At 35.4% G+C, this 11563-nt stretch overlaps 1 protein-coding gene across 28 annotated transcripts in view; it reads right to left on the bottom strand.

The window, feature by feature from the left end:
* Window positions 1-1366: 1366 nt before the first annotated feature.
* LOC126972211 (lysine-specific histone demethylase 1A) overlaps window positions 1367-11563 on the bottom strand; it is a 411187-nt gene continuing 400990 nt past the window's right edge. The window contains exons 14-18 of one of the 28 annotated variants that reach the window (XR_007731091.1): window positions 9618-9801; window positions 5811-5938; window positions 2052-4071; window positions 1920-1963; window positions 1367-1743 (exon numbers count right to left, since the gene is read on the bottom strand). Coding sequence is in view for 1 of the 28 variants with exons in the window: in XM_050818839.1 (XP_050674796.1) it covers window positions 3923-4071; window positions 5811-5938; window positions 9618-9801 (461 nt within the window). In the remaining 27 variants the exon portion in view is untranslated. Of the gene's footprint in view, window positions 4072-5810; window positions 5939-9617; window positions 9802-11563 lie in introns of all 28 variants that reach the window. The other 27 variants (XR_007731100.1, XR_007731089.1, XR_007731092.1 and 24 more) reach the window with 27 other exon arrangements.

The raw sequence follows: 11563 nt of genomic DNA, 5'->3' as shown, positions 1-11563 counted from the left end.
TTAATATATAAAAGATTATTCGAAGTGGTCTCCATTGGCTGCAACACAGTCCTTTAAACGTTGAGGTCAGTTATCAATAGAAGCACGCACTCTTTCCATGGGAAAATTCTTCACTGCCAATCGTACGGATTGTTTATGGACTTCAAATTATTATGGCGTTTAGAGCAAGCCGTACTCTCTAAAACTGACGTAACGTAATGTTCGTACATTACGTGGACGGCCAGATCTTTTTCTATCACAAACAGAGGTCTCATTGTACCTATTAATAGCCCGGTACACAAACATTTTTCTAATACCAAGCGTATGGAGAGTTTTAAAAATTGCATTTGGCTCCATACCTACTTTGTGTAATGCAATCACAGCGATTCGGTTTTCTTTATCACCCCACTCCATTTTAATATCGCAAAATCTAACACAATGTATTGCCGCCAAAATGAGAAAACTCAATGAACAATCATATAAAAATGACAGATTCCAAATTCAATATTTTGTTTATTTTTAATTGTAGCAGTATTTATGGCCAGACTATGTATAGTTTCAAATAAATTACTCAATTGATGAAATTTTATGTATAGTAATATTAAATGCTTGCATGTTTTTATATTTAATGGAAGTTTGTTCAGCTTCGTCCAACTGCATATTACTTCTAGATCGTCTAGTAATCGTGCCGAGTCTTCAGATGACTTTTTATATCTTAACATCGTCCGCCAGAAATGTGTATTTACAGTGTTTAATCTGTAGCCCAAAATAATTAATAAATCCTTAGAAATAAAAACTGCGTGAGACCTAAGTAACAGAAACTTGTGCATTTAGCACAAATATAATCTATTTGTCGTTTCACCGATCTTCCACAAAATAATGCCTTGTATCAAAATATTGAGTCTCGAAATCTCGAGCGATTCCCAATTCCGCAGTCATCTTGATGGCAAAGCCAAACTGGCTTCAATATTCGTCCAGCCGGCCTTTATGCAGTATTGCTGTCATCTGTGGTCTGGTTCACCCCAGCATAAGTTCTGTTAGATCGCGTGCAACGCAGAGCCTCCCGGATTATTGTCGCATGGATAAGTCTCTTCATTATCCGTCTTCTACCGCATTTATCACGGGCAGTGTTCCAAAGAGCTGTTCGACCTAAATCCTGCCTACGAATTCCCGTCAGGTCTGGAGGTGTCGTATTTCTCCAGTACGATTTTAAGGAAATTTCGCGTCTTGCGCTTCTTTGAGCAGTATTTCCAGGACGGTACGACATGGGTATCTTAAAACAAAGCATGTACCTACATCTTTCTAAAAGCCCGGCAAAAATAGTTATGATATAATACGGGTTTGTAGGAATAACAGGATCATATGTTTTTAGAATAAAACTATAAGATGCGTAGAAAAATATTTATTAATTACGAATTCATTACAAACACATTTAATAACTAGCACAACAAACAAGAAAAATAAAATTAAAATACTACTTCTAGAATGACATCAGCAAACCTATTTGTTGTTAAAATACTACTTCTAGAATGACATCAGCAAACCTATTTTTTGTTAAAATACCACTTCTAGAATGACATCAGCAAACGTATTTGTTGTTAAAATACTACTTCTAGAATGACATCAGCAAACGTATTTGTTGTTAAAATATTACTTCTAGAATGACATCAGCAAACGTATTTGTTGTTAAAATACTACTTCTAGAATGACATCAGCAAACGTATTTGTTGTTAAAATATTACTTCTAGAATGACATCAGCAAACCTATTTGTTGTTAAAATACTACTTCTAGAATGACATCAGCAAACCTATTTGTTGTTAAAATACTACTTCTAGAATGACATCAGCAAACCTATTTTTTGTTAAAATACCACTTCTAGAATGACATCAGCAAACGTAGTTGTTGTTAAAATACTACTTCTAGAATGACATCAGCAAACGTATTTGTTGTTAAAATATTAATTCTAGAATGACATCAGCAAACCTATTTGTTGTTAAAATACTACTTCTAGAATAACATCAGCAAACCTATTTGTTGTTAAAATACTACTTCTAGAATGATATCAGCAAACGTATTTGTTGTTAAAATATTACTTCTAGAATGACATCAGCAAATCCTATTTGTTGCTAAAATACTCCTTCTAGAATGATATCAGCAAACGTATTTGTTGCTAAAGAAGTTTATAATATAATACGTAAATACTAGCGATCATGACGCAGTCAATAATGGTGATGTTTTGGGTCCAAAGTTCATATTATGTACGTTTAGTAAATTATTTGGGTAAAGTGAATACACTCAATAACCATGCAGATATACTTATTTAATATAATGTATGAATGACCCATCAGTAAACGTGATTAGATTCCCTTGAGTCTCTACTTTAAAGAAATCCAAACTGAGGGGGAAAAAAATTGATTCCAACTGCTCAGTGAAGTGCAAAACAGTGTCTAATTACAAACTTTATAAAAACATAGATTACGTTACTTATAATCTCAGGCTTAACTTACAAACTAACACAAAAAATACTTTTGTTAAATTGGGCGTAAGGCTAAATGTTAGGCTTACATTAATTGTGAATAACTTTTCTGTATTACTTATAAGATAACTAGGTTAGTATTACGGTACTGATATATTATATGCAGCATAAACAGACCATATTTTTTTGATAAAAATAAGGGACGAGACGAGCAGAACGTTCAGCTGATGGTAATTGATACGCCTTGCCCATTACAATGCAGTGACGCTCAGGATACTTAAAACTCCAAAAATTCTGAGCGGGCTACAATTGCGCTCGTCACCTTGAGACATAAGATGTTAAGTCTCATGTGCCCAGTAATTTCACTAGCTACGGCGCCCTTCAGACCGAAACACAGTAATGTTTACACACTACTGCTTCACGGCAGAAATAGGCGCCGTTGTGGTACCCATATTCGAGCCGGCATCCTGTGCAAAGGAGCCTCCCACAGTGCAAATGTCAGCTGCCATAGACAGAGTTATTCTGTCACGTTGAACGTATCTCTCGAGTAACTCATGCAATGGGAAATATAGCGTGCTCACGTCCTTATTGTTTAGGTGATACAAAAGACACACAAAATCTGCTCACATATTTTAATTATTATTTTATTTAAAAAAACCAAAGTGACGCCAACGACACTAACAATGTTCGTAATAGCGTCATAAGAAAGCGTTCCACCTTATTGCTAATTATTTTATCATTAACTAACTAATTCATTAGAACTTGAAACATTATTGCCAACAGTTACTATAAATACATCGCACTTTATAACTATGTGTAAATCTGCGAACACAAGGATACGTCGAGTTGTGACGATTCTGACAAATAACACACAAAATAGCCACAAACATTTGTGAACTTAACGCTACATATTCACAAACATTTAGAGCTTTAACCTCTATCAATACAAAACTACATTAATTTATCCTACAACCTATTTTTTTCTCCAAAATGTCAAGATTACAAAGAAGCCATAAGCAAGCGCTAGTGTCATATTTCCATATCAAGAACAAATATCAAGAAATGTGTTTCTACTTGATCCTAAAAGTAACCACGTCATTCTAACCTATGTATAACCTACTAAGAAAGCCTATCGATTATGTAATCGTTAATACCAAAAAGCAACAATTTTCTTATTAAATTGAAATAGAGTGCATAAAGTCTTCATTACAAAGCGGTGTCAAATCTAAGACTTAAATTTACAGCGTTTTTGACGAATTTTACCTGTAGTCTGAATTCAAACAACCTCTTTGTATATGCTGTCCATTCATATAGTTGAAAATATAAAAAACACCCTAGTCTAAAACGTGAAATAATGATCAAATTAGTTCTCTGAACCCTAGCCTACTTTAGTTATCAGCGTAAGTCAGAGAACGTAGCACCTCGCGTTTCTTCTCGTGCGGAGGAGGTGCAGCAGTGGCCTTTGGTCAGGAGTGACCAGCCATGGCTGACGCGACAGTCGCGTTGGTGACAGGAGTCAGCGGCATCAGGAGGTCGGCCAGTCGCCCAGCCTCACGCAGTCCAGACAGGAACGCGCCGTGCACCGTCGCGGGATAGTTGCGCATTGTATGCTCGCCTGGTAACATATAATATATCTTTGTATATACAATTCATTTGTTTTATAAAACCGCTGGACCGATTTGAATGATATTTTCTGTGTGTGTTCAAGTGGACTCGTGGATGGTTTAGATTCACAATTGAACTACCTCCTAAATGGCTGGACCGATTTTGATTATTTTTTTAGAGTGTTCCAGTGAATTTGAGATTGGTTTAGATTCTCAATACAGTCTATATATAAGTCTCCTATGTATGGTAGTGATCTATCTCCTCCTAACGTCTGGACAGATTTTTCAAATTTAATACGTGTATACAGGGCAACGTCTGTCACTATTATATTACAATAAGTTACATAACGTTACTTTTAAAGGAAATAACATTCTTTATTTTTGTAGCAATGATTAGAAAATATTATGTAAGCTAGCTAGCCTTAGGCCTTTGTCCATCAGTGGACGTCTTCCAACTGAAAAGATGATGATGATGATAAAGCTAAGCCTTCACAGTTTTGCCAATATGCAGAAACACAGAAATGTATCATTTCTGTGTTTCTGCACGTTTTACTTAGTTAAAGGCAATAAGTTTTACTATACTTATAACATGATTGCGGATAAGATATTTAAATAGATAATTATAATTTCTTGTACTGTGAACATTTCACCAGTTGGATGTTAATTTGGACAGGATGCCATGGATGGATGGAAAAGGAGGACAAACGAGCTTACCGAGGTGACCCACCTGGTGCTAATGATCATCAGCGCCCACATTATCTAGCTACAACAGAGGAATCACAAGAGTGATTTTGATGAATTGGATTTTTTTTCCTTTTAGGAAAGTGTACGCGCTTACGCGAAATTACTCATGTCATATCGTCCTGGAAACACCGTACAAAAGAAGCTCAACCCAGCTTAGTTGTACGTGAAAAAAAGTTCCTTGAAAACCGCATTGTGAAGGAATGCCTCACATCTAGATGGTGAGGATGAAATGCTAATCTGTGGCGTGGCGTGTGAAGGTGGGATTCGACGGCAGAAATTGAGTTAAACGGCTCTTCGGAACACTCCCCGTGATAAATGCGGTAGAAGACACACAATGAAGCGACGTCCCTACGCAACGCCAAGTGAACAAGTCGTTCACAGAACACTGAATCCCACACAATTCGAGAAGTTCTGCGTTGATGATTTCGCTTTGAAGGACGCCGCTTATTTTTAGATTTTGAAACTAAATTTTTTGTACTATTTTAGTATCAAAGTTGTATCACGAGTAATGCAATAATTAAGAGAGTCCATTTTTTCTAACATCTTACTGTAATTTTTGTGCTACTCGAATTTCGATAATATAGCATATAACTACCGCAAAATATATCGCTACAAGATATTGTCTGTGATGCGAATGTGAATTAATTATTAAATTTATTCGATTTTTTTTTTATGATGATAATAAAGGACGAGACGAGCAGGACGTTCAGCTGATGGTAATTGATACGCCCTGCCCATTACAATGCAGTGCCGCTCAGGATTCTTGAAAAACTCAAAAATTCTGAGCACCACAATTGCGCTCGTCACCTTGAGACATAAGATGTTAAGTCTCATTTGTCCAGTAATATCACTAGCTACGGCGCCCTTCAGACTGAAACACAGTAATGCTTACACATTACTGCTTCACGGCAGAAATAGGCGCCGTTGTGGTACCCATAATCTAGCCGGCATCCTGTGCAAAGGAGCCTCCCACTGGTAAAAAATATATATCGAATATCGAACATACCAGCGAAGAAGAGTCTGTTATCACCATTGGCGTCCGGAATCGGCGCTGACAGCAGATCGTAGTCAGTTCCCGACGAGCCCACCGCTACAAAACTGTACGATCCACGTGCAAAGGGATCCGCGCGCCATCTACAACACACAAATTATTGAACTTTTAATTATTTTCGCGCGTTAGGGAAAAAATATCACTTTACGATGCGCGTGCACATTGCAATCGCATCGCGTCACGCAAATTAGACACCCTGGATTAGAGAACACTTGTACCATACTTCAGCTCCAAGGCTACCAAGCCTCTCGTAACTCATATGTATACTGAACCACAACCAATGGACGAGAATTAAATAAATTTCAATATATATTTTCAATTTATATACAAGTAAAAATAAAAAATAAATCTCTCTAATTGTAATAAAAACCATTTAGTGATATTTTATTACACGTTATCTAAATAAATTATGCGGTATAATAATATTTTCATGGGTTGTATGTTTATACCTTCTTTGTTACAATATTGTTTTTTTTTTAATTATAAAATAGCAAGAGGAATATATTTTTAAGGTTTTTGTTTTATTACGCCATAGATGAATAACTTCTTGCAAGTGTAAATAAGTACACACTCACTTTATTTATTTATTTGAGGGTTGTTTAAAGCCGGTTACTGTCCATTTACACTAAGGAATTTATACAAAAAGGATCCATCGCGCGCATTTTCGTCACACTCCAAATAAATACACATATGCATGTTTTTACAAATCTTTAATATCGATGTGTTTAAAATGGTAAATAATATGCCCTGGTGATTTAAAGCCATCAAATTCAAGTATAAATTTTGGTTTTTACGAAAAATCACTGCCAAATCTCGTGGATTTAGCACTCTTCCAAACAGTCTATGTTATGTCATGTGTGAGGCTCCTTTGCACATGATGCCGGCTAGATTATAGGTACCACAACGGCGCCTATTTCTGCCATGAAGCCGTAATGTGTAAACGTTACTGTTTCAATCTGAAGAGTGCCGTAGCTAGTGAAATTACTGGGCAAATGAGACTTAACATTATATGTCTCAATGTGACGAGCGCAATTGTAGTGCTGCTCAGAATTTTAGGGTTTTTCTAGAATACTGAGCGGCACTGTATTGTAATGTATATATACCATCAGCTGAATGGTCTTGATCGTCTCGTCCCTTATTTTCATAAAAAGAATGGTGGTATGGTCCTGTTTATTGCATTTGAATATACAAATATATATTATGACATCGCCGTTATTGTGCCTCCGGTGTTACAAGAGCCCGTGGGCGGCGGTGATCACAAACTATCTGTTGACCCTCCCCCCACGCTCACGTGCCCTCCACTAACATATTATAATATATACAACTACGACAGAACATCTGTTATGCATGAAAAAATCATTACGCCGTTCGTGGAGGTTCAGTAGCACTACTGACAGTGGCCGTAAATGTCAGTTTTGACAGTAGTTACTGTCAAGTGTCAACTATTGGGCGGTATATTTACTTAAATTTATAACACAACAACCGTTTACCCCCACGATATTACCTATAAAACGTTTATGCCTTGCTTACTGATACCTGACGATTCAAAATGATTATACATAGATCCTATTGAGTTAAAAATTTTGAATTTTGTTATTTTTTTTTTATTTATTTATTGGTAATCAACTGTGTTACAGTAATTATGTAACCAATAATTTAAGACATAATTCATAAGGCTTTTATAGATTAACCATATTAACAATATTGTTTTTCAATAGTTTTACAACAAGCTGTATTACAGAACAATATGTTAAGTGTGAATACGCATTCATTATGTGTGTTTAGTAGATATAACTTACAGCAGTCTAAATATGTACATATTTAGACTGGTGTAAGTTAATAATTTCACACTTCAATATCCTTTTGTAACATGGAGATATCTAGAATATCATAATAATTAATGTAATAATTATTTTGAATACTGCGAGTTACATCTAGTTTTTATCATAGTTACCAGGAGTTTAGTATTATGTGTTGTATATTGTGGTACATTAAACGATAGGGCACTCAATAATTCTGTTAAATTATTTTTAGTAAAAGCAAAAAAACCTTGTTCTATTGACCATCTCAATATCGATTTTCAATGACGCTTTGTCTGTGAGTTAACTTACTTATTTCTTTAATTTTCTTTTTTAATTTTTTGGCTCAAACGCACCATGTATCCGAAATTGGCGCCAATTTACTTTACGTTCAAATTTCAATAGTTTAAAATATTTATTTTTACTTTAACTGTGGCCTCTTACAACGAAGAGGTTTTATTAATTTTGAAAGTTGAGGGTGTGTTTTAGTAAAAATTGAGCATTATTTCGAAAAAGGTAGGTACATGTATGAATACCTACTTTAATATTAGAAAGATAAAAGCCTAACATTTGACTTTGGTTTACCCTATGTTACTACATGTCAGTAATTGATCCATAATTCATAATAATGGTGTGTTTTTTGTTCAAAATCAATGAGTTTCATTTCTGGCTAGGAATATTGATTTTTAAAAATCCAATGATGCAATAAATAAAAATATTTGCATTTTAATTTATTATATTACCAGCGAAGTTATTTTTTTTTCGTACCTCGATGAAAAGCTCACTTTTAATCCCTATTCCCTGGTACGAGGACGAAATGTGGCCGATTCTCTCCCGGCAAGACGACTTTTGTCCCTCGTACCAGGACTAAAAGCGAGCTTGTTTTCCAGGTGCGAAAAAAATAGTATACGCACCACGTGAGATAAGTAGGACATTGCCACCCGCAAATGTCAAAATTCCGCGGGTGAGAATGACCTACTTTTCTCCCTAGTTGCGTAATATACTATTATAGGTACATAATATATCAAAGATGATCTGCTACATTAATTGCATCCAGAATTAATAAATTAAGACGGATATCATTTTAAAAGGATTTTGTAAGCTATATTATTATTATATTAAGCAGATGTGCTTTTAAGACGTGATGGAGGCGCTTATAAAGTCAAATGTGTCTAGGAATCCACTCGGAGACACATAAAGCATGGCCCCAGCGAAGCGATTACCACACAATTGCGTGGACGCAAATGTACATCGCTCTAGTTTATGTTACTCTCACAATTGCGATCCGCATACAAAACATACATCAGGCTATTCTTGATATTGTCATACATTATGGAGGACTTCCAAGATCTTTAGTGAGGCGTAAAATCCACTCTCAGCTAGAAGTTTATAACAATACAGTAATTGTACAACTCTGACAAAAGCTTTACTTTAATCTGTGAGTTTTCTATTTCTTCTTGTACTTGTACGTCTAATAAATAAGTAAATAAACTTTTTCTTAAAGAAAATAGAGGAAATATATTAATTAATACGAAGGCCTGAGGTGTTGGCTATTTACAGGGTCTTGGATTTTTTTTATTATATGATGTATTAATTAGCAAGTTATAAGAAATCCGAATGATATTTGAATTCTTAAAATATATATATTTTTTAATTTGTGAAGTAATTTAAATTTGTTTTATTGCATATTATATATATTACATTTGTATGTTTTTTCATTCAATTATTTTATAAATACATAGTTCTCATAAATATAAATTAAAATTATATATTAATAACAACTGATAGATCACCCTAGTTCTAGCAAGATTTGACTCTAGCTCTATTTGACACATAATAATGATTTGTCCTGGTTCTCACAACCGGTGCGTGTTGGGTGTTGAATGAGAGAGGAGGTTTTGTTTGGTAAAAAAAAATACACACAGGTGAAACAGTAGGTACAGTGGTACATTTTCAAGCATACCTCGTAACAACACATTCCTTCGGCTGTGGCACGGCCGCGTGCCCGAAAATGCTCTTGAGCACGGCGATGCACCTGCCAACGATGACGTCATCGGTGACGTTCTCCATCACGGCGGCGGCTTCGCCCGCGACCAGAGTGAGCAGCACTGGAGCGCTGTACAGGGTCCAGAACAGGAACAGTTCACCTGTAACCCGTGAACATTATTAGTTGCTATGTTGGTAACCTACACGGTGGAACTTTCTTACAAGCAAACAGTGGAATATACTGGGTTAAGCGATGATTGAACACAACTTGAAATTTCAAAATATTGAATACAGAGGTAACTAGGAGGTTAAAAGCTGCTTTCTTATATAAATAGGGCAAAAATTTATAAATTTATGGGCTAGAGAGGAGAAAAAACTTCTTTTTGTATGGAATGGGGCTATGAGAAAAGTTGTCCCCTTGGATATTGCAACTTTTTCATTATGCAGTCCAAGTGTGTGAGTGTAAGTACGTTTCATCAAAAAAACCTTTTGTTTATTTTTAGCAACATTTTTCAAATAATGACCTTAATCATCTGTATGCCATATAAGTGATAAAGTGACTAAGCACTGCATTATTTTGTGCGTCAAATAATTTTCGCGTCTGTCATCAATCATTATACGAATTCATTATTTATCACTGTATCAATATAATTTATAATGTACTGGAGGTTTAATTGTATTTGCACACATAAAGTAATATTGTATTAAGACGCTTACTATACCGGTGGGAGGCTCCTTTGCACAGGATTCCGGTTAGACTATGGGTACCACAACCGCGCCTATATCTGCCGTGAAGCAATAATGTGTAAGCATTATTGTGTTTCGGTCTGAAAGGCGCCTTAGCTAGTGAAATTGCTGGGGAAATGAGACTTAACATCTAATGTCTCAAGGTGACGAGCGCAATTGTAATGCCGGTCAGAATTATTAGAAAAAAAAAATCAGAAAGGGGCTACGAACCATCAGCCACTAATAGAATTTGGGACTGCAAATTAACCAACGATTTATTTATATATATGTATATATTGTTGCCATAGTAAAGTAGTTTTGTATATTTTTATTTGGTAGGTCTGAGAATAGGTCGTAATCTATTTTTTTGTGCCACAAACTTTTATATTGCAATTTTTTTATTATTATATATGTCGATGTAACGTTTGCCTGGTCAGCTATATTGACTGGCAATGGCCCGGCAATTCCTCGGATGTTGCAAGAACTTGATAATAGGTGGCGACAATCATAAGCCCTATGTTGATGCTTGTACTCGTTTGTCTTTCAATGATCTGATGAAAAACATCAAATAATTATAATATAACCAAATCAAATCAAAATCAGTTTATTCACGTAGGTCACGGAAATGACACTTATGAATGTCGAAAAAAATAAAAAAATATTTTTAATATTATATTATCAAAATTATTATAACCTCTTCGTTGTTAAAGGCCACAGTAAAAGTAAAATATTTTAAACTATTGAAATTAGAACGTAAAGTAAATTGGCGCCAATTTCGGATACTTGGTGCGTTTGAGCCAAAAGAATCCCTAACATCCTAGATCATAACATTGTTGTGTGGCGAGTGATATATCTGAAAGCTCCCAAACCCACAAATTTACCAACACAACCCATCTCCCCAAGGATGTCACTCGTAAATTATTTCCCGGTGTAAATAGTGTAAAATGTAGAAACAGCAGTAGGTAACACGATAACGAATTAAAAGCTGAATAATTTAACGCCACTGAGCAACCCTGAGGGGAGTCTTGGGTAATAAATCACTGCAACAAGCCCAGACAAGCTACTCTTTATAGTATTTTTTGTAAAGACGCAATTGATACTGACGGAGAGTTAGTACAATATAAATGTTAGGTCTCCCAATCATTCTCTGTATCCTCATTACATATGAGAAACGAAATGCCAAATAAGGAAACTTAC

This window comes from Leptidea sinapis, chromosome 25 (assembly GCF_905404315.1).
Source record: "Leptidea sinapis chromosome 25, ilLepSina1.1, whole genome shotgun sequence".
NCBI lineage: Eukaryota > Metazoa > Arthropoda > Insecta > Lepidoptera > Pieridae > Leptidea > Leptidea sinapis.
Note: the sequence above shows the minus strand (reverse complement) of the source record. Positions and strands in the feature narration are given on the sequence as shown.